Source organism: Lepidochelys kempii, chromosome 7, assembly GCF_965140285.1.
Source record: "Lepidochelys kempii isolate rLepKem1 chromosome 7, rLepKem1.hap1, whole genome shotgun sequence".
Taxonomy (NCBI): Eukaryota; Metazoa; Chordata; order Testudines; family Cheloniidae; genus Lepidochelys; species Lepidochelys kempii.
This window is the reverse complement of record NC_136386.1, coordinates 47,228,710-47,251,649: the sequence shown is the minus strand read 5'-3', so window position 1 is coordinate 47,251,649 and position 22,940 is coordinate 47,228,710. Positions and strand designations below refer to the sequence as shown.

The following is a 22,940-nucleotide window of genomic DNA, read 5'->3' as shown; positions in this document are numbered from 1 at the left end:
CAACCCTGATATTCTATGATTCTATAAGCACTGCGGTGTATACTGGGACCAGCACTTGTGTCTTTCTGTGACCACTACTGGGGTCTTTCTGGGACCAGTGGTATGACAAGTATTGGGTTCTATACTGGGATGAGTATGAGTACTGGACTGTATCCTGGTACCAGTACTGGGGTCTATACTGGGACTTGTACTGGGTCCTTACTGGGACCAGGACTGGAACCAGTACTGGGGTATTATTAGGACCAGGACTGGCACCAGTAGTGGCATATATACTGGAATAAGTAGTTGGGTTGTACTAGGGACAGCACTGGGACCAGTACTGAGGTCTATATTTGGACCCGTATTTGAGTCTATACTGGGACCAGTACTACCACCAGTATTGGTGTCTGTGCTGGGACCAGTACTAGGCTCTATAATGAGACTCGTACTGGGGAAAGTACTGGGTCTATAATGGGACCGTCTTTCTGGGACCAGTACTGAGATCAGTACTGGAATCTGTACTTGGGACCACTGCTGGGATCTATATGGGAACTAGTAATGGAGTCTTACTAGGACCAGTACTGGGATATATTCTGGGATCAGTACTATGGTGTTATTGGGACCAGTACTGATCTCTTACTACCAGAACTGGGAACAGTAATGGGGTCTATAAAGGGACCAGTACTATGGCCTCACTGGGACGAGTATTAGGATGAGTTCTGGGGTGTCTACTTGGGACCAGTACTGGGTCTGTATTGGGGTCAGTCCTGGGGCTTGTGTTCAGATCTTACTGGGAGCAGTACTGGGGTCTATACTGGTTCCAGTAATGGGGCAAGTACTGGGGTCTTACTAGGACCAGTACTGGATCCAGTGCTGGGACCAGTGCTGGGGTGTATACTGGAACCAGTAGTGGGGACTTGCTGGGACCAGTACTGGAACCATTATTGGGGTTTCTTTTTGGACCAGTACTAGGACCAGTACTGGGTCTGTACTGCCACCAATGGTGGGATCTTAGCGGGACCGGTCCTGGGACCGCCGCCGCCAGCCAGCACCGGAAAGGTTAAACACAGCCTCCGGGCCCAGCTCGCTCCGCCCCCTTTCGCCCGCAGCCAATGGCAGGCCTGGAGGGAGGGGACGGGGGGAGCCTCGCTCACTTCCGCAGGCGCGTGATGGGAGGTGCCTGCTCCGGTGCGCGCGCGGCCGCCGCAGCTTTCGCCTCCCGGCGCTGGGGGTCCAGCTCCGCCCGGCCGCGGAGGCGCGCGATTGGCCGAGCCGGGCCGCTGTGGGGCCCCGCCCAGACGCGGTAGGAAGTAGCCCGGGGCACTGGGTTAGTCTCTCTGCCAAGCGGGTTGCCCTGGGCCGCGGGGGCGGGTCTCCGCCGGCCCCCCCTCGCCCCGGCCTTACAGACTGAGGCCCGGCAGGGGGCCAGAGGCTCAGGCTGCCGCGCCCGCCAGGCCGCCGTAACAAGGGCCCCGTGCGGGGGACGCCGGTTCCAGTATAGACTCCAGTGCTGGTCCCAGTGGTGCTGGTGTCGGTACTGGGCCCGGTGCCGCCGGCTTCCTGGGAAGTCACTTAGAACGACCCGGTGGTGCTGGCCATGGAGGAAAGGTACACTGCTGGTCCATGGCTTCAGTGGGAGGAGGAAAAAAAGCGAGGAGTCCTTGTGGCGCTTTAGAGACGAACCCATTTATTTGGGCCTAAGCTTTCGTGGGCTAGAACCCACTTCATCGCTTTTCTTGGCCTCTGAGGTGCCACAAGGACTCCTCGGGTTTTTTTGCTGGTACAGACTAACACGGCTACCCCTCTGAAACCTGTCACAGCGAGAAGTGTATTTTATGCCCCCAAAAGAAAGGGGAGTAGCAAAAGTGTGTAGGGAGCTCTAAATTAAATTTGACCACCCTCTACTTTAATTTATGCATTCTTACAGTGCTGTCCAGTCTCCTAGCATGTAAATTACAGCACTTCACACTCCCTCAGACTCAGATTACTGTCTGTGAACCTAGCTATCTAATACTTAGCCCTGGTCTACACTACCAAATTACTTCGGTATGACTACGTCAGTCAGGGGTGTGGATTATTCACACCTCTGAGTGACGTAGTTATACTGATCTAAGCACCCGTGTAGACAGCGTTATGTTGGTGTGAGAGCTTCTCCTACCGATGTAACTACTGCCTCTCGTGTAGGTGGATTAACTAAATTGACGGGAGACGCGCTCTCTCTCATCATTTTAGAGCAATGGCTCTCAACCTTTCCAGACTAGTGTACCTCTTTCAGAAGTTCGATTTGTTTTGCATACCCCCAAGTTTAACGTCACTTAAAAACTACTTGCTTATGAAATCAGACATAAAAATACAAAAGTGTCACAGCACACTGTTACTGAACAATTGCTGACTCTCATTTTTTACCATGTAATCATAAAATAAATCAATTGGAATCTAAATATTGCACTTACAATTCAGTGTATAGCATAGAATCATAGAATATCAGGGTTGGAAGGGACCTCGGGAGGTCATCTAGTCCAACCCCCTGCTCAAAGCAGGACCTAATCCCCAACTAAATCATCCTTTGTCAAGCCTGACCTTAAAAACCTCTAAGGAAGGAGATTCCACCACCTCCCTAGGTAACGCATTCCAGTGCTTCACCAGCCTCCTAATGAAAAAGTTTTTCCTAATATAAAACCTAAACCTCCCCCACAGCAACTTGAGACCGTTACTCCTTGTTCTATCATCTGGTACCACTGAGAACAGTCGAGATCCATCCTCTTTGGAACCCCCTTTCAGGTAGTTGAAAGCAGCTATCAAATCCATCCTCATTTTTCTCTTCTGCAGATTAAATAATCCCAGTTCCCTCAGCCTCTCCTCATAAATCATGTGCTCCAGCCCCCTAATAATTTTTGTTGCCCTCCGCTGGACTCTTTCCAATTTTTTCCACATCCTTCTTATAGTGTGGGGCCCAAAACTGGACACAGTACTCCAGATGAGGCCTCACTAATGCCGAATAGAGGGGGACGATCACGTCCCTCGATCTGCTGGCAATTCCCCTACTTATACAGCCCAAAATGCCGTTAGCCTTCTTGGCAACAAGGGCACACTGTTGACTCATATCCAGCTTCTCGTCCACTGTAACCCCTAGGTCCTTTTCTGCAGAACTGCTGCCTAGCCACTTGGTCCCTAGTCTGTAGCAGTGCATGGGATTCTTCCATCCTAAGTGCAGGACTCTGCACTTGTCCTTGTTGAACTCATCAGATTTCTTTTGGCCCAATCCTCCAATTTGTCTAGGTCCCTCTGTATCCTAACGCTACCCTCTAGTGCATCTACCACTCTTCCCAGTTTAGTGTCATCTGCAAACTTGCTGAGGGTGCAGTCCACACCATCCTCCGGATCATTAATAAAGATATTGAACAAAACCAGCCCCGGGACTGACCTTTGGGGCACTCTGCTTGATACCAGCTGCCAAGTAGACATAGAGCCATTGATCACTACCCGTTGAGCCCGACAATCTAGCCAGCTTTCTACCCACCTTATAGTCCATTCATCCAGCCCATACTTCTTTAACTTGCTGGCAAGAATACTGTGGGAGACCGTAGCAAAAGCTATATTGAGCAATATAAACAAGTCATTGTCTGTATGGAATTTTAGTTTCTACTGACTTTGCTAGTGCTTTTCACGTAGCCTGTTGTAAAGCTAGGCAAATATCTAGATGAGTTAATATACCCCCTGGAAGACCCCTGAGAACCCCCAGAGGTACGTGTACCCCAGGTTGAGAACTCCTGGTTTAGAGCATTTTCATTAAAATGCTACTGCAATGTGGCTGCATCAATGTGTTTTAAGTGTAGACCTGCCCTTAGAATCATAGAATCATAGAATATCAGGGTTGGAAGGGACCCCTGAAGGTCATGTAGTCCAACCCCCTGCTCGAAGCAGGACCTAATCCCCAACTAAATCATCCCAGCCAGGGCTTTGTCAAGCCTGACCTTAAAAACCTCTAAGGAAGGAGATTCTACCACCTCCCTAGGTAACGCGTTCCAGTGTTTCACCACCCTCTTAGTGAAAAAGTTTTTCCTAATATCAGTCTAAACCTCCCCCTGTGCAACTTGAGACCATTACTCCTCATTCTGTCATCTGCTACCATTGAGAACAGTCTAGAGCCATCCTCTTTGGAACCCCCTTTCAGGTAGTTGAAAGCAGCTATCAAATCCCCCCTCATTCTTCTCTTCTGCAGGATAAACAATCCCAGCTCCCTCATCCTCTCCTCATAAGTCATGTGTTCTAGACCCCTAATCATTTTTGTTGCCCTTCGCTGGACTCTCTCCAATTTATCCACATCCTTCTTGTAGTGTGGGGCCCAAAACTGGACACAGTACTCCAGATGAGGCCTCACCAATGTCGAATAGAGGGGAACAATCACGTCCCTCGATCTGCTCGCTATGCCCCTACTTATACATCCCAAAATGCCATTGGCCTTCTTGGCAACAAGGGCACACTGCTGACTCATATCCAGCTTCTCATCCACTGTCACCCCTAGGTCCTTTTCCGCAGAACTGCTGCCTAGCCATTCGGTCCCTAGTCTGTAGCGGTGCATTGGATTCTTCCATCCTAAGTGCAGTACCCTGCACTTATCCTTATTGAACCTCATCAGATTTCTTTTGGCCCAATCCTCCAATTTGTCTAGGTCCTTCTGTATCCTATCCCTCCCCTCCAGCGTATCTACCACTCCTCCCAGTTTAGTATCATCCGCAAATTTGCTGAGAGTGCAATCCACACCATCCTCCAGATCATTTATGAAGATATTGAACAAAACCGGCCCCAGGACCGACCCTTGGGGCACTCCACTTGATACCGGCTGCCAACTAGACATGGAGCCATTGATCACTACCCGTTGAGCCCGACAATCTAGCCAGCTTTCTACCCACCTTATAGTGCATTCATCCAGCCCATACTTCCTTAACTTGCTGAGAAGAATACTGTGGGAGACCGTGTCAAAAGCTTTGCTAAAGTCAAGAAACAATACATCCACTGCTTTCCCTTCATCCACAGAACCAGTAATCTCATCATAAAAGGCGATTAGATTAGTCAGGCATGACCTTCCCTTGGTGAATCCATGCTGGCTGTTCCTGATCACTTTCCTCTCATGCAAGTGCATCAGGATTGATTCTTTGAGGACCTGCTCCATGATTTAGATTATGCTCCTCACCCTGATACCTGACTGCTGGACACATTCACCTGAATCTGGCTCTTTGCTTGCACATCACAGAATATCAGGATTGAAAGGGACCTCAGGAGGTCATCTAGTCCAACCCCCTGCTCAAAGCAGGACCAATCCACGATTTTTGCCCCACATCCCTAAATGGCCCCCTCAGGGATTGAACTCACAACCCTGGTTTTAGCAGGCCAATGCTCAAACCACTAAGCTCTCCCTCCCCCTAAAGTTTGGTTTGATTCTGTAAGCAGTGTCAGGATGAGCTCCACCCTGACATCTGGTGGTGAGGTGTGGCAAGTTGTGGAAAAGAACTTCAGGGGCTGATCTCATTTGCATAGGCACACCCACCCCGCCTAGAATGAGACCATAGCTGCCCAAATGGTCACTTTGGCTGCTGTGGGATCCCCAGTGTCTCTGTTATTTGGGCAGGAAGAATAAATTGTTATTACCCTGATTATGGGAACTGTACGTGGCCTTTTGTTATGATGGAGGGATTCACCATCAACTAAGTAGCACTCGCTAGGCAAGGGTCATGGGTTCCAAAAGTCTGTGAATTGAGAGAGGATGGGGACAAATATTAATACTTGGTGGCATGGGCCCCTTGGTGAGGGCCTTACATGCTAATTGCACTTCCTCCTCTCTCCACAGTGGAATATCAGAGCTAATTTTGATTTCATTACAAGTCTAGTTATAGGCTGCTGAGCTCACTTTGGGCTAACAGTGCACCAGCACTAGGGCTCCCCTACTACAAGCTGAATTCACTAAAGAGCTGAACTGACTAAGGGCTGAAATCACTGAGCGTTGTGTCAGGTAATGGGGGAGCCTGAAGATATATTGTGGAGCAGTTTGCGGGATGGCTGGAGTGCCTTGTGGACAGGCTGGTGAAGCAGTTCGATGCGGAGCAGTTTGTGGACGGCAGGAGCTGGTTGTGGGCCGCGGAGCTGAGCGAAGTAGTTCGTGGGGCGGCTGCCGGAGCGAAGCGAAGCTGTGGGGCGGTCAGCTTCAGATCATGTAAGGTGCCTCTTACCCCCGTCGCATCTCCACCCAGGTTGGGAGGTAAAGCTCCGCAAATAAACTTTCGAACTCTGGGGCTGCCCTGACCAGGGACGGAGACTTTTGGGTCATTGGACTTTTGGGACTTTGGGTGATTTGGGGTTGCTGGACTCAAGAACCAAAGGGAAAAGGGCATGCCCCAGTTTGCTTGGGGTGGGGTTTTTCTTTGCTCATGGATTGTGTTATGAATCCTGTTGGTGGTGTTTCCCCAACATAATGCCACATTGTTTCTCTCTGTTATTAAAAGGCTTTTTGCTACATTCAGACTATGTGCTTGCGAGAAGGGAAGTATTGCCTCTTGGAGGCGCCCAGCGGGGGTGGTATATATTTGTCCCAGGTCACTGTGTGGGGGCTCGAGCCAGTTTGCATTGTGTTATTGGAATGGATCCCCTAGAGATTGAACCCGGCCCTTGTTGCTGCCAACTCTGATGGGTAGAAGGGTTACAATTCCAATTCCTAGTTGTTACCTAAGTTATCAGAAACTGTCTTTTGCCGGTCATTTATCATCGCCAAGTCCCTTCCCTAGAAGATGGAAGTTGGGAGCTGAGGTTTTTGGTGTCTTGTGTTGAGAGAGTTAATTGTGGAACTTGAAGCTGGTGGGCAGCTGCAGATTGAGGAGCTTTATTAAGAGCGAGTGCTAGATTTTATAATGTTAACTTATGCAAATTAATATGCAGATTGGAGACATCATTCATTAATGGAAGCTCAGGAAGTTTTCATTTAAAGGGGATTAATGTAAACCCCTCGCAATCCTCCTGCAATCCTCACTCAGAACAGGCAGTTCTCAGGATTGTTTTCCTCCAAAGTTTAATGTAGACTCTCGGACAACTTTCTGAAAGGATGCATGCCAAACCAAACGTTCTGCTAGGCCAGGGGAGGGCAAACTATGGCCTGCGGGCTGGATCCAGCCCATCAGGGCTTTCTGTCTGGCCCATGGGATTGCCAGCCCCATGGTGCAGCGGGGCTAAGGCAGGTTCCTTGCCTGCCCTGGCCCTGCGCCGCTCCTGGAAGCAGCTGGTACCATGTCCCTGCGGCCTCTGGAGGGTCGGGGGGGCAGAAGGCAGGGAGCTTGCCTTAGCCCCTTTACTCATCGCTGCTACCCCAGAGCCGCTTGAGGTAAGCGGTGCCGGGCTGGAGCCTGAACCACTCCTGCACGCTGCACCCCAACCCCCTGCCCTGAGCCCTCAAAACCCCTTCTGCTCCCATCCTGCACTCCAGCCCCCTGCCCTGAGCCCCTTCTCATACTCTGCACCCCTTCCTGGACCTCAACTCCTTGCCCTGAGTCCCCGCCCACACCCCACACTCTCTCCCGCACCCCAATCCCCTGCCCTGCCTACAATTTCCCCACCCAGATGTGGCCCTCGGGCCAAAAAGTTTGCCCTCCTCTGTGCTAGGCAGTGGGGACTGAGGAGAGTGCAAGGTCTGGGCCATGCAGAATGTGGCTCGATCATTTTCACTGAGGCTCTAATGGCTCTAATGTAGAATAAAGAACCAAAAAGGGGACAAGAAAAATTAATATTGGAGCGCTCTTAAAATGATGTGAGAATAACATCTTTAGTATAAATCACCATCTTCTCCAGCATCCTCTCCATCAGCCCAGATGCATGAGTTTATTTCCCCAACCAGCAGGTGGAGAGAAGAAAAACCAGATGTGCGATGGCGTAACTTCCCTTATGCTAGGCATTGGCTAGCTCAAGCAGCTAAGTCATTTCCAGACCCAAAGTTCCTGATAGTGCCCTGAATGGCAGCATTTAAGCTCCCTTTTTTTGCTGGCCTAACTCTGAAATAGATGTGCTGTTGAGTGGAGTTCAGACGTCGAGTAAAGAATCATACATTTCTATGAAGAGTGTTAAGATGTGACTCTGTGCATGTTTTAATCTTGTAACTGAAAACGGCTCATTGACAAAGAGGAAGGATGGTCCAGTGGTTCGAGTGTTAGCCTAGATCTTAGGTTGGATTCCATGAGGAGGCACAGAGGATAAAGAATGACCTATTGAAGGACAATTGGAAAGGATGCTGCTTTCATGGAGACTACGTACGACAGACTCAGACGATAGTGGGGAAAATGGGTTGTCACAGGTGCCACTAGGAACAGGAGAGTCTAAGGCTAAATGAGACTGGAGAGGCTTGGGTTCACAACTCTGCCACTAACTTGAACAATCATTGGGCCGGAGAGAGTGAGTGTGGGAATGACCCTGTAGCCCAGTGGTCAGGGCAACCTTGGGTCGAGTTCCCCTTTTCCCACCAAGTGAGCTCCTTTAGGCCCTCTTCCCTCCACCCTTGTTATTTCACTTTGAAATGCTGTCGCCCTCAGCACTGAGCAAATCCTTGTTATTTCTCTCAAGCCCTTGTTCCGCTGTGGGGTTCGATCAGCATGCACAGACAGGCTGCTTCGACTATCAAAGAGCCTGTGGGTTTGGAGGCTCTTAATGGGGGCTCTGGGTTTGAGCTCCTCAGTGGCAGAAAGAGGCCCTGCACTGATCTGAGCTCAGAGGTGCTTTAGGAGGGCCTCACTCTCTTAATTATTAAACCCTTGCTACCTTGTGGGAGTGTTTTGATAAAGAGACCTCTGGACTCTTGAGCTCTCCTGGAAGAGCATTCACATGTGCATGCTCTGGAGGAAGACGCAACTGGAAGGTAATTTTAACCCCTCATCCCCTGTGACCGGGTGTACAAGTAATTCGGTGCCTCCAGCAGGGTACCTCAGCCTTGCCACCTCTCGTCCCAGTGATGGCCCAGCTCTGAATCAGACAGCGGTGTGGTTTTCCTGGGTGAATTCCCTGCAGGGAGAGGCTCCCTGTGTCGAGGCAGCCAAGTGTCACTAAGCCTGGCTGGGCTCAGATCCTCAAAAGGCTGAGCTACTCTCACGAGAGGCAGAGACAAGAGTTTTGCCAGCTGGAACCCAGAACAGGGCCTGCTTGAGACAGAAGAATTGCCATGTGTCCATTGTTTGGGGTTTACTAATTGCTAAACTGCATGAAGGGAATTTGGCCAGAGATGTGGCTGGGTTTTCTGGTTTTATCTGGGTCGCCTGTGAATTTTCCCTCCAGCTGCTCACGCCCCACTCTTTATTGTGTTGGGGAATAAATTGTCCTTTTTTTTGTTCCCCCTAAATAGAGACCATCTCACAAAATAAGGTGGCCATTTCCTGCGTGGGATCTGCCCCTGAGTGTAGTCAGGCTGATGCTCTCTGGAAGAACTCTGCCTGTTACTTTCCCTGTTTAGTGGGCCATTGTTATTTCTGGGCTCTTGTTTGAACACCATGTTACTTCCGTGGCAAGCTGTGGTGTGACTCTACAGCACACGAGTGTGCTGTGCAGCAACTTGTCATGTGACTGCTGCCACAGTCCAGTGAAAGTCTCAGAGTGCTCCCACCCAGCAGAGCTGGGCTTATTTCCCAGCTTTGCCACAGACTCCGTTTGTGACCCTGGGCAAGTCACTTAGCTACTCCATGCCTCAGTTTCCCATGTGTAAAATGGAGATAATAGCACTTCCTTGCCTCACGGGGATGTTATGAGATTACATTAATTAATGACTGTGAAGTGCATAGCTGCTGTGAAGATGGGGGGTGGCATATAAATATATAGATAGGTTATGCGTGAAACAGGGTACTCTCTAACTTCCTCAGTGTACTGACGTTAGAGGGGCCCTCTGGTGTTTGTTAGACACACGCAGCTGCAGAGAGTTGATATGGCTGCTCGGAGCTGTTCTTCGAGCCCCGATGACACCTGCGCTAGCAGACCGTGCAGCGTGTTCATTCAGCAGACCTTGATGTTTGCAGAGAAAGCCAACAGGCTTGGTTTGGTGGCGGAGGCACTCGGCCAGGTTTATTGTCAACAAAGCACAGTACTTGTGCCCTGTCTAATGTGTCACAGGGACACTGACTTATGTATGCCTGTGACAAAGTAAAGACTCAGTCAGGACACCAGGATTCTGTCCCCTCGGCCAACACAAAGCTGCCCCTCCTATAACTTCTCCTTTTATACCTCAATCCAAACAAGCATCGCTCCAGATGATGTTAGTTACCACCCTTACACCTTGTACCTGCTAATTCGAACAAAACCTCCTCCTCTGTTATCCGGTCATCCCCACCTTATCTTATGGGGGTTTCGGTGTGTGCCTGCAAAGTCTCTTAGGAATTGGTTTACATAGGTACTTGAGAATTCTGGGTGTTCTTGTACCATCCTCTCTGATCAGGAATGTGTTTACTTGGTTAGCCAATACCTGGTGTGTTACTATTCTGCCAAGGCCAAGCCTGCTTTGGTTTACAGCCTTTGGTTCACACTGCTAGTTATGCCTTGGGCTCCAGCAAGGCCTACAAAAGCCAGTTTAAGTAGATCAGTCTGTTTAGTTTATCAGAGGTGTCAAAGTACCTTTCCAGGGAGAAAATACCAGGTACTAAAAGCTCTTTAATCTAGCAGAGAAAGGCACAAGAACAGAAGAACCCATGGTAGGAAGCTGAAGCCAGAAAAATTCATATTAAAAATTAGGCACACATTTGTAACAGTGAGTTAACAAGCTACCAAGGGAAGTGGTGGGATTCTCCATCTCCTGATGTCTTCAAATCAAGACTGGCTGTCTGGAAGATCTTCTCTAGTCAAGCATACAAGTTATTGGGCTTAATACCCCTGTGCTGGTGAGATGGAGTCTCCTTCCCAACTTGACTGTTACTGAATGTGACCCAAATGTTTATAGTAGACCAAAGCCTACCGTCTTTACACTGAACCGTCCGGGAGTTTTGCCTGGAGGAGGAGCGCAGGATTTGGCTGTGTAAGCATAGAAGCCTGTGGTGTCTGAACATGATTTTAAAGAATGATGTGCCATTAATAAAGCCAAGAAATTGGAGCATTTTTCTGTCTTCAGTTGATTTGCTTTTTATTGTGAAAACCCCCATGACTGGCATCTTCTGACATAACCATCATCAAGGAGTTCAAACAGCCACAAAGATGCTGAGCCTGTTATTTTACCATAGGCTCCAGCAGAAACTATGGGAGGGAAATGAGTAACTAACAGTGAATGATCTTAGATGAGCTTTGGGATACCACAGTGATGAGGGGCTTCACCCTAGCTAAAAGCTGGGCTGGAGGCTATGGTCTATTTGAATCTTCCCCCTGAAGGGTAGAGAACAGCCTCTGTTGTTGGGAAGTCATTAAGAAATGAGCGAGTCAAAGTAATGGGCAGTCTGTGAAATCTACAATGAACCTGAAGTTAGCCAGCAGATGTTCAGCCCTCGCAGGGGTTTGATCGGGTTGTAAGAAACATCAAGGGGATGAGGGGAGCTGCCATCTGGTTGTCTGACTGTGAACCTCCCAAATGGCAGAAGTCTGAAAATAAAGGAAATATAACTGCTATCGTGCTGTCTCAGACTACAGGGGAAGGGTGTGCACTGCAGATGTGGGTAGCATAATGGATTTACCTATGCTGGGAGGCCAGATTTCCATACTATGGGCCAAATCCAGAGCTTCTTTCTTAGCTACTACTCCAGGCAAACACTCATTGGCTTCTGTGGGAGTTTTGCGTGAGCAAGGCTGAGTCCTGTACTGGGTTCACAGCTTGCTAGCTCGCCACTTTCCAATCAAAAGCCCACCTCTTGCTGGCTGAGTAGTTAACCATTCCTTCCCCTTGTTACAGGTTGGATGTGGCTGGCTGACCAACTGCTAAGAGGCAGCGTGGGCCAGACATGACCTCAGCTCTCAAGGCCCTGCCCAACATCCGTAGAGCCTGCATGATCCCAGCCTGTCAGGGCCAAGCATCTTACCCGCGCAGTATATCCCTCTGGGAGCACGGGCTGCACCTCTTCCGCAGCGCCGTGGGTGTTGTCCTGCCAGCCCCCATGCTGAGAAGGGCCATGGCGCTCAAAACAGACGGATGCCCCAGGCTGGTCGTGAGGGACAGGGCTTTCCCTGTGAGGAGGAACCTGTATCTGGTGGGCTTTGGGAAAGCTGTGCTGGGAATGGCGGCTGCGGCAGAGAAGATCCTCGGGGACCACCTAATTCAGGGGGTTGTCAGTGTCCCCCACGGCATCCGGGCATGTCTGCAGCAGGCGGGAATGGAGTAAGACTGCTAGTGCCCGGATAGTCCGGTGGGAGGGTGTAGAGAAGGGTTGGGGACAGGCAAGCACAAAGACCTAGGCTCCTGCAGAAATGTCTGCCTGCCATATATTTTCCCCTTGGGGTCACTGCTGAATCCCTCTTGGATCCTCTCCACCTGTCCCAACTTTAACCCTTGACCATGGGATCAAGACTTATAGCTCAGCCTTGACTGGTCTCCATCCCACTTCGTGGGCCATCGGATCTGTCCTTGGGGTTGTGTATGCTGCCCCCATAGTGTACCCGGCCCCATGGGGGAGAGACCAGGATCAGCAAAGGAACCTTGTCCCCCAAATCCCTGTTGTGGGAGTGGGGCTGCCAGGTGGGCTGTGGATAGGTGTAAGTTTCAGTGGCCTGATCACCTTTCTAACCCATGCAGGGAGATGCTGCTGAAGCCTCACAGCAGGATCCAGGTCATAGAAGGAGCTAAGCACAACCTCCCTGACAAAGAGGCTTTGAGGGCAGCCAGCATGATTCGGGAGCTAGCTGAAGGGCTGACAGCTGATGACCTCCTCCTTGTGCTGATCTCAGGTAACGTCTGGAATCCCAGGAGCGGGGAGTGAGTTCTTGTGGAACTGCCGTCAGTTGTTGCCCTCCCTTCTCCTGCCCCATCTTTCCTCCCTTTATCTCTTCTCTAGCCTGGCTTCTGCCTTTCCTCGTGCATGCAGGAGACAGATCCGGAATCATGCCTGGCAAACTAGGTCAAGTTGCCTGTTGCAAAAGAAGATGAGGAGAGGCGTAAAGTGGGTCAGAGCTGTTCCTAATGTGACTCCCACACCGGTGGCAGCTCACTGCATGCGTTCACATTTCAGTACCTGGTCTTCTGGCAGCAGCTGTGAGTTGGCAGCAGCTTGGGCCCCGGGCAGACACACTTCTCTCCCAGTCAGACCTCTCAGAGGAACTTGTCACAAGAATCCACTATTGATTCCTTGGTCTAGAATCTCCCTCCTCCACCGGCTGTTGCTTTGTGCCCTCCCACGTAAGAGGTGGCTGCATTCCAGCAGGGCTGTGTGTGAAGAGTCGGATGCGCTCTGGGATGGGAGATGCTATATTATTCATTAGAGTGTTGGCAGACCAAGTATTTGGGCCAGCCAGTTGTGTTGCTGTTTCTCTCCCTCCTCCCACAGGCCTTGCCCTGTGGTTCGCTGCTGTCCTGCCAGCAATATCAATCCACAGGACTTGCAGTTTGAAGCAGCAAGGCACCATTTTGCCATGTGGTGGTGCCAGGCAATCAGAAAGCGCTGCTCTGCAAATATAAGCCCATCCCAAGGCAAAGCACTGAGGAGAGGCATCCTGAGCTGTATGGAGGTCTGGGTCCTAGGGCCCGAGTCTGTTCTGAGTTACATCGGTTTGACACCATGAAGTCAGTGTAACCAGTGTCTTGTATTTCCATGTTTGTATTTGTAAAGACAGACTCTCCTGGGTCATCTGACCACACAGCCATGTAGATGCTTTCTTCCCTCAGAATAGGAGGTACCCCGTGTTTAAATCTGGGCACGTAGGCTAGGGCAGTGGTTCTCAACCAGGGGTACGTGTATCCCGGGAAGTACACAGGTCTTCCCAGGGGTACATCAACTCATCTAGATACTTGTTTAGTTTTACAACAGGCTACGTTAAAAGCACTAGCAATGTCAGTACAAACTAAAATTTCATGCAGACAATGTTTATACTACTCTATATACTATACACTGAAATGTAAGTACAGTATTTATATTTTTATTTTATAGTTATATGGTAAAAATGAGAGTTGCAATTTTTCAGTAATATTGTGCTGTGACACTTGCATTTTTATGTCTGATTTTGTAAGCAAGTAGTTTTAAGTGAGGTAAAACTTGGGGGTACGCAAGACAAATCAGACTCCTGAAAGGGGTACAGTAGTCTGGAAAGGTTGAGCCACTGGGCTGTGGCAGCAGAGCTCAGAACAGCAGGTACAGGAGGTCCAGGTGTTTGGGCATCAGTGCGTGGGTTGTCATGGGGGACTAACTTAGGTACCCAAGTTGGAAAAATGAGGCCCTATCTGAGACTTGGAGTCACTGAGGGGCTGATCCTGCAAGGGGCCAAATAGCACGGGTGAGGTGCTCTGCATTCTCACACTCACACCCCCCAAATCAAAAGGAGTCACTCAGTGCCAAGTAAGAGGTGCTCCGCACCTTGTAGGATCAGCCCCTAAGCACATACATTTGAAACTCGCAGGTTTCTCCAGGAGCGATTGCCCCTTTAGTGCCTTATTCCCCCATTCCTAGATAGCGGGGCACACAATGAGGGAATGTGCTCTGCTTTGAGTGCATAAGCAATGCGGCAGTGCACTTGTGGGGTTTATTTAATTGGGTGGATATCCAGCTATATACATGCCCCTGTGAGTAGGTGTCTCCAGTCTTGCACTTGGAGCTGCTCTTTAGGGATTTTGTGGGGTTCTTGATTGTGCTGCTCAGCTGAGTAAGGTCTCGATCGAGATGCTCAGCTGGCTGCAGTTTATTCTGCCATGGTTCAGAGAGAATTTTGCAGGATTATCCAGACACGGATATAATTGGATTTGAATCGTGTCTGGTGGGGATTCCCTTGAGTTTCCTCTTGTCCTCTGGCTACTGATATTTTCAAGAGACTCCTAGGCCCCTAAGTCAGCCATCCCAAGATTTGCTGTCGGCAGCAGTTCCCAAAGCATGCATACCTCCACGCAGGCCCCTCTGGCTGCTTCTGCCTCTCAGTCAGATCCCTACTGATTGCCTGAAACTCAGGCAGTTTCATTTGTTTTTCTTGTTCGTCATATTTTATTGATGGTGCTTTTTCTCAAACCTCAGAGCAGGCTTTGCCCTTCTATGGTAGTTTTCTGATACACTTCTATACACACTCACCCTCTATTTTCCCCCTTTAGTTCTCTTTCCCCCTTCTTTTTCACTGCATTTCAAGGGCCCAATCATGCCGTCAGCCATGCTCTGCCACTCCCATTAATCAGATTACTAATGCACCCATCACTATAGTATCCAGCCTGATTTTTGTTTCCTCAGTGACTCTCCATCCTTCTCTCTCTCTCAATAAGCTTTTTGCTGTAGTGCAATTCTATATTTAGGTTTAGACATTGCTATATTTTTTTAAAAACCTCTCATTATGAATGAGGTCAGTGAAACGCTGAAGCCAGAAGTGTCTCTCTTTCCCTGCAGCTAAACACTGAGTGAGCCATGGAGTCCGCAGTCCCCTCTCTCTCAGACAAGCGGTCACTGAAGTCAGATTTGAGGCACATTCGCAGGGAAGTGTAGTGAGAACAGTAGCACCTGGGCCTGATTCTGTCTCACCTTGCACCCTGCATTCTCATTTATGCCAGGCAAAGTAGGTATAAAATGCAGGCACCATTGTGAATGAGCTCACTGAGCACAGGTGAAACTGACTGCCATAGAGATCCAGCCTGCTCTGTGGAGAAAGAGAAGACATCAGTCTCCAGGGCTTTTAGTCTGGCATCTTTCACCAGCACTAAATGCCCTTATGACAGAATGCTGAGGGAAGAGAAGAAGGAAAACTCCAGCTGTAGGATGCCCTCGCTTAGCCCCTTGTCTGGGGGAGGCCAGCCTTTGAATGCTGGGGGGGGGGGTTCCTCCCACCCTGCTACACAGGTGCATTCACTTACTGCAGTTTCTCCTGCATTATAGGAGGCGGATCGGCTCTACTGCCTGCTCCTACTCCTCCGATCCTCTTGGAAGAGAAAGAGAAGGTCACCAAGCTTCTGGCTTCCAGAGGAGCTACCATACAGGAGCTCAACACCATCCGGAAGGCCCTTTCCTTGATGAAGGGTGGAGGGTTGGCCCGGGCTGCATATCCTGCACAGGTGAGTGTGGGAGACTTCTCACTTGCCCATAGCTTCTGCTCTAAGGCAGTTTTAAAGAGACACCATGAGATTAAAAGTCATGGCCAAAACAGACCTCACTAGAAATGACCTGATGATTAGATCAGTGGTTCTCAACCAGGGGTGCGCAGAGGTCTTCCAAGGGGTACATCAACCCATCTAGATATTTGCCTAGCTGTACAACAGGCTACATAAAAAGCACTAGTGAAATCAGTACAAACTAAAATTTCATACAGACAATTACTTGTTTGTACTGCTCCATATATTATACACTGAAATCTAAGCACAATATTTATATTCCAATTAATTTATTTTATAATTATGTGATTAAAAATGAGAGAGTCTGCAATTTTTCAGTAATACTGGCTGTTACACTTTTATATTTTTATATCTGATTGTGTAAGCAAGTAGCTTTTAAGTGAGATGAAACTTGGGGTATGCAACAAAAGTCAGACTTGTGAAAGGGGTACAGTGGTCTGGAAAGGTTGAGAACCACTGGTTCAGATGATTTCAGCTCCCAGTGAAGTCAGTGGGAATCAGCATCTGTGGTAATCACACTGCTTCTATTTAGCTGCCTGAATATGCAGTTAGGAATCAACTATAGGGTTCAAAAATTTGGTCCATATTTACAAAAACAAATTTAAAAAAATCATTACTTACCTTTTTCAATAGCACATGAGATTGTTAACACAGTTTGTGTTGTGTCTTGTTTTTTCACTGTGCAATCTGGTCACTCTCAGCATTTCTTGTGGCTTAGGGAATGAAAATTGGCTGGTCAGTTTCCTTTTAATTTCTAGTCAGTTTCACTTTCTGGCTCTCTAGCACAATGCTGCAATGATGTTTGGGTTGAAAGCAGCACCGGGCAGTTTTCTTTGTTTTAAAAAAAAAACCCATTGTCACTTGGTAGCAGAACAATAGTGGAAATGCTTCTATTGAATTTAGGTTTCATTCATCTTTTCAAAACCTACATTTGGGGCCAAATTTGTCCCCTTTAAACTGTCCAATGAATGTGTGCACAGGTTCAAATGAGAGCACTGGCCATGTTAATGACTGCAGCCCCCAGTTACTGTGCACATGCAAAATGCTGACTCCCCACCACAATCTGAACAGACCAGCGTTGTGGTGTGAAGGAAATTCAGACTCCTTATTCGTTCAATAGTAGCCTTTCCCTCACTACTGCACTACCATTGTCTGATGGGGCCACTTGTCTGGAGTAAGTGGGCTGGAGCCTCAACTGAAGTAAATCAGCAAAGCATCCTTGATGTCCACAGAGCTGTGTGGATTTACGCTAGCAGAGGATCTGGCCTCGTATTTTACTTCTGGGCTTTTTCACTGTATTTATCAGTGGAGCTCCAATTCAATCTATACCAGGTTAGGAGCCTGAGAAGAGTCACATAAAAACATCCTACTCTTTCCTATATTATAGTCCAACATGAAATATCATTTTGATTCCATGGGTTAGAGCCCTGAGAGCTCTTATTGCATTATCTTAAAACAGAATGGGCCAAATTTGCCGTCATTTGCACCCATGCATCTCCATTGAGATCCGCTGGATTGCAAAAGTGTAACTGAATGCAGAACTTGGTCTGATCACTCTTTCATGTCAGTGAGTCTCTGCTGCAGGCACTGCATTTATCTGTCATCCTTTCTGCTTCTAGGTGCTAAGCCTCATCCTCTCTGATGTCATTGGCAACCCAGTGGACATTATTGCGAGTGGCCCCACTGTCTACAGTTGCCCCAGTGCTCAAGACTGCCTTCAGATACTGACAAAATACAACCTGCTGAGCATCTTGCCCAGATCTGTGGAAACAGTGCTGTCCAGCTCCGTCTCATATCCCAGCGGTCCGAAAGACTATTCCCATGTCTACAATGTTGTCATTGGCTCAAACAGTTTAGCTTTAGAGGAGGCCAAATGCCAAGCAGAGGATTTGGGCTACTGGACCCTGATTCTGAGTGCAGCGATGTGTGGGGAAGTCAGTAGAGTGGCCAAACTCTACAGCCAGCTGATTCAGTTTGTTTGCTTGAGCACAGCTGGACTTGCAGAAGGTCCTCTAAGAGACCAGGTGAGAGGAGATCTTCTAAAGCTGGCAGCAGAGCTAGAGATCCCAGGTTTGAACCTTGTGGATCCTTTGAAGGCTTTGCAAGGATTGGAGTCTGAAAGATCAGTTTGCCTGCTGGCTGGTGGAGAGACCACTGTCCAGCTTCGAGGAAATGGGAAGGGTGGGAGGAACCAGGAGTTGGCCTTACAGGTAGCATTGGAGTTACACCGAGCTAAGGCCACTGGGGCTGGCTACTTCCTTGGGAGATATGAAGTCCTGTTCCTCAGTTGTGGGACTGATGGGCAAGATGGGCCAACAGAGGCAGCTGGTGCCTTCTCTAGCCAGGAGCTGGTGGATAAGGCTGCTCAGGAAGGTCTCAATGTGGAGACCTTTCTGAGCAACAATGACTCCTACACATTCTTCAGTAAGTTCCAAAATGGACATCACCTTTTGCTGACTGGTTTAACAGGCACCAATGTCATGGACATCCAGGCTATTTTAATTAGGGCTAGAGACAGATAAGGAGAGCACCTCTATGAACTCCTCAGTTGTTTTTAATTAGAGGCATTGGTGAAAAATGAGGGTACCAATGTTCTGGACAAATCCAGACTGCTTAAATTAGGGACAGCTGGCAAGGGCACTAATATCATGGCTGTAAAAGCTACATTAGTGAGGCATATGGGTGGGTGACCGTGAGCATGTTCAATCTGTTAGTTAGGATCAGAGAAAGGTAAGATAGCACCAGCATTATCGGGATTGGGGCTGCATTAACACCTTCCAGCTGAAGAGCCACTAACATACTGCATTTTGGCTGTGGTTACAAAGAATTCAGGAATGCAGGGCTGATGACTGGCAGGCAAATAAGGCTGGGATTTATAAAGGTGTCTTAGGGAGTTTGAGTTCAAGTGGGGTTTTTGGACATCTGACACCCAGCCTGAATCTCTAGGTTGCGTTGTAACTCTTATTCCATACAAAGCTAACAAGGTATATTAGATTAGTCCATAGGACCCTAAATCCATTGCACTCCAAGTTCAGTGGAGATGAGCACATGGCATAGGTTGAACCTTTGATCTTGGATACATGGCGAAAACACACCGAGCTGTGGCATTAACATCATGTGAAGTGAAGAACGGTGTGAACCATGATTCAGATTCACTGGTGCAAAAACCATCGGAACACGAGAGTTTCTCCTCCACTATGTAACCTCCTCTGCCCTGGTGTGGTGACATTTCCGCCCCATGGTTGATGTTTCATGGGGTAGCGTGCTGTATTATGTGTGTGTATGCTACAAGCATTTGGGGTGCTACCACCAAACCGGTCAGAAAGCAATACAGCCTCCAGCCTGAGTCATTGACCTTTTTACTGGGTAAAGTCAGTAGTCCGTGTCATGCTGATTAACTCCTCTAACTCCATAGAACAAAAGGCCACAAAATCCGTAAATCCAACTCTCCTGACCCCTGTTGCTACACTGATCAAAGGGCAAAGCAGCTGGGGCTATTGCTCTGTCAAACAGCAGGTCCCTCCAGCCTCTGGGACAATGCGGAGCACCAGCTACTTCAGCTTTGTCATTAATTAAACTCAGATCCTGTCTTGTCATATTCAGCTCATTCCCAGCGTGACACCTGGGGCCAGGTTTTCTAAGGAGCACAGTAATCAATGTCTTCGTCTCTTATGAAGATCTGGCCGCTTATTGCGGTGCCTAAATGGGAGCTGAGCTCGCTTGAAATTCCAGCCCTGATTTAAAAGGCCACATTTGATGCAAACGGTTTGCAGACAGATGTAGCTGTGCCGTGTGGCTGATCTAACTTTGCAACGTTAAGTATACCATCCTATTAATACCGTAAACAGTGAAGTCATTGCACAGTCATGCTCAGCAAGATTCAAAGAGGGACTGGACATTTATAAGGATAACAAGAATATCCAAGAATAGTTAATGCTAATAACACTCTTGGAGGGGATATAAAACCTCATGCTTTTTGGGTTTAAGTCAATCCCTATGCAATAGAGATTAGAATTGGACCTACATGTTTACTGAGGGGTTTCTTGTATCTTCCTCTGAGGCATCTGGGCACTGGTAACTATCGGAGATAAGTTCCTGGACTATATGGATCTTGAGTCTGATCCAGTCTGGCAGATCCTATGTTCTGATGTGTGATCTTGTGGTTAAGGCATAGCTTTTGGAACTAGACAAGCTAGATCCTATCCCAGCTCTGCTAACACTCCCAGATATAAGCTTGGGCAAGTCACTAACATTCTGAGGCTCAAATTCTTCTATAACATGGGGATGACCATCTTTACCTACATCCCAGGGGTTTTGTGAGGCTAAATTTGCAAGTGGTTGCAAAGTGCTGTGAAACCCTCTGCTGGAAGGTGCTGGAGACCTATGACATATGGTAATTTGGAGGCATGAATACAATGTCAGGGTGCAGACTGTGGAGGGAAGTTTGTTCTGGCTTGTGTGTGTGGTTTTTGAAGGTTTCTCAGTGGAGTGGAGAATGCCATTTGAATTTCCCTGTGTGTGTGGTGCCTGCCATAGTGGGACCCTGATCTGATTGGGGTCCCTGTGCATGTCTGCGGTGCAAATAGCATGAATAAACATAAAGGGAAAATGAATATGTTCAAAGAGCTTGTTTATGGGTCAGGACGATTGGTTGGACAGCCATGTTAGTTACTTAGCACCTAATCCTGCTCTTTGTTCAACCAGTGTAAATCTGGAGTCACTCTGGAGTTGTTGGGTTAACTACCATGAGTGCAAAATTTAGTCCTTAACCATTTTGTTGCTGGCACTCTACTGCACCTGCTCTGCTGTTCTTGTCCATTATCATTTAATAGACATCAGTGGAAGCGAGGCTGTGCCTGGTAGATCTAGCAGCAGGGTAGGTGTGCTCCATCTGGATCTATCTGAAATGTTCAGCACTGCAGCCAGTGTATATGAGTTATGGGCCCCAATTGCCTTTCTGCCTGGAGGTACCTGGTACATTCTGCAGTTGACCAGGTGATTTCTACCTGAAGGGCCTTGGAATGCTCAGCAGCCTGTGTGTTCAGTACGGCTGTAGCTGGTACGTTTAGCAGCATACAGATGTATTATAGAGGAGATCTCAGAAACATATGGCATCACGCGAGTGGTCAGTGGCACAGAAAAATGTTTGAGGATTTATGCAAAACAAAAAGCGGGGAGGCAAACCTCAGAGCAGGAAGGAATAACATTAGAGGCCAGATCCTCATCTGGTGTAGATTGACACAGCTCCTCTGACATCAATGGAATGATTCTCATTTACACCAGCTGAGACTCTAGCCCCATATTTCATCCCTTGCACTCAGAGCCCTGGAAAAAGAATGCCTTTTTTTTTAACTCCAAGCATTGCTTGAGCCCTTGGAGATGCTGATCTGAAATCAGTCGCAGTCGAGTTCTGAAAACTTTGGCTGGCATTCACTCCTCAAGGGAAGTCCCTGAGCTGTTAATCAGACACTCACATCGGCCTGGCTTTTTTAAACAGGAGTGTTTCACTAATGATTAAAATGAGCTCATCTTGTGGAGGGGGAAGGCTGATAAAAGGTCTGATGAAAGCATGCAGCTGTTTGAAGCACATTTCACATCTTCATTCACGTGGCTTCCTTTCCCCTACAAGTTTTTTCGACTGTTCCCTTTTGTTTTAATGAGGAAAAAGTAGGATGGGGGGCATTGGTCAAGGACGGTGAGGTTATATTAACATTTTTACTCTTCAAGCAGTGTAGTCTAAGCTTCATCTCTGAGCTGACCTCAGTGAGGGGCTTGCATGTCCTCAGTTTAGGAAAGAAAGCTTCATCACCATGCTGCCCTGTAATGCCATGTGCTATTATCAGTATAGTGCACACACCTGGGTTCCAAACCTTGCTGCCATAGAGCTGGAAAGAGATGTGATTTCTTCCTCCTAACTGTGTTTAGCACAGAACTGCAGCTACCTGTGTTATAACTCAGATTATAAAAGCTGGAAGCGGAAGATGGAAAAAGCTCCCTATGGCTCTAAAGCCATTCACCAGCAGCAGAAGACTCCAACAGTAGCTTGCTCTCCAGGCCAGATCCTGCTTTTACTCACACCAGCATGCATGTGGAGTCATTGGGCCGGATTCTCATTTTCATTAGGTCTGGGGCTACACCCACACTTTAAGGCCAGAACAGTGTAAAGAGGTCTTAGGGGATATGATAATCTGTCTTGCTCTATTTAATTCGGTGGAGTTACTCTGCATTTACACAAATATGACTAAGAGCAGAATCTTTTCCTAACTGCAATTTGTGTAGCTATCGGGCCATCCCTGCTGTCCTGGGAGATAAATATTCCCCTGTGATGAAAAGCAGCATGGGAAAGGAGACTCAGGTTCCTGAGTTCTAATCCTGGCTCTACCAGTAACAAGATCAGAGGTAAGTTATTTAACCTCTTGCTGCCTCAGCTTCTGATTTGTACCAAGGGAATAGTACTGCCGTACCTCACAGGTTTGTGTCTGAAGATTGTTTGGATCATGTCTTGAGCCACAAAGTGGTATGTAACTGCCAAGTACTGTTATTACCTTCACCACATTCAAGAGAGGTTGGAGGTATCTCAAAGGTGTGATGGATTGACCTTCAGAGCCTGGAAGGCATCATTGCTGTCTTGGCAGTATAATGAATTTGTCTCCATGAACTCTGAGGGGAGGGGTTTTTATAGCTGGGCTTTGCCTATGTGATCCTGGAGTGATATTAGAGCCACTTCAATCTAGTCAGACAACTG

The 22,940-nt window shown here is 48.2% G+C and overlaps 1 protein-coding gene across 4 annotated transcripts; it reads left to right on the top strand.

Annotated features, from left to right (window-relative positions):
* Window positions 1–1,155: 1,155 nt before the first annotated feature.
* Window positions 1,156–22,937, top strand: GLYCTK (glycerate kinase). 4 transcript variants are annotated; one of them, XM_073352553.1, is made up of 5 exons: window positions 1,156–1,282; window positions 11,864–12,286; window positions 12,701–12,852; window positions 15,963–16,138; window positions 17,815–19,549. In XM_073352553.1, the coding sequence occupies exons 2-5, from the start codon at window positions 11,913–11,915 to the stop codon at window positions 18,715–18,717; spliced, it is 1,605 nt and encodes a 534-aa protein (XP_073208654.1). In that variant the 5' UTR covers window positions 1,156–1,282; window positions 11,864–11,912; the 3' UTR covers window positions 18,718–19,549. The 4 variants fall into 4 exon arrangements, with proteins under 4 accessions (XP_073208654.1, XP_073208653.1, XP_073208652.1 ...); XM_073352552.2 differs by lacking the exon at window positions 1,156–1,282 and adding an exon at window positions 4,930–6,190; XM_073352551.2 differs by lacking the exon at window positions 1,156–1,282 and adding an exon at window positions 4,930–6,235.
* Window positions 22,938–22,940: the final 3 nt, after the last annotated feature.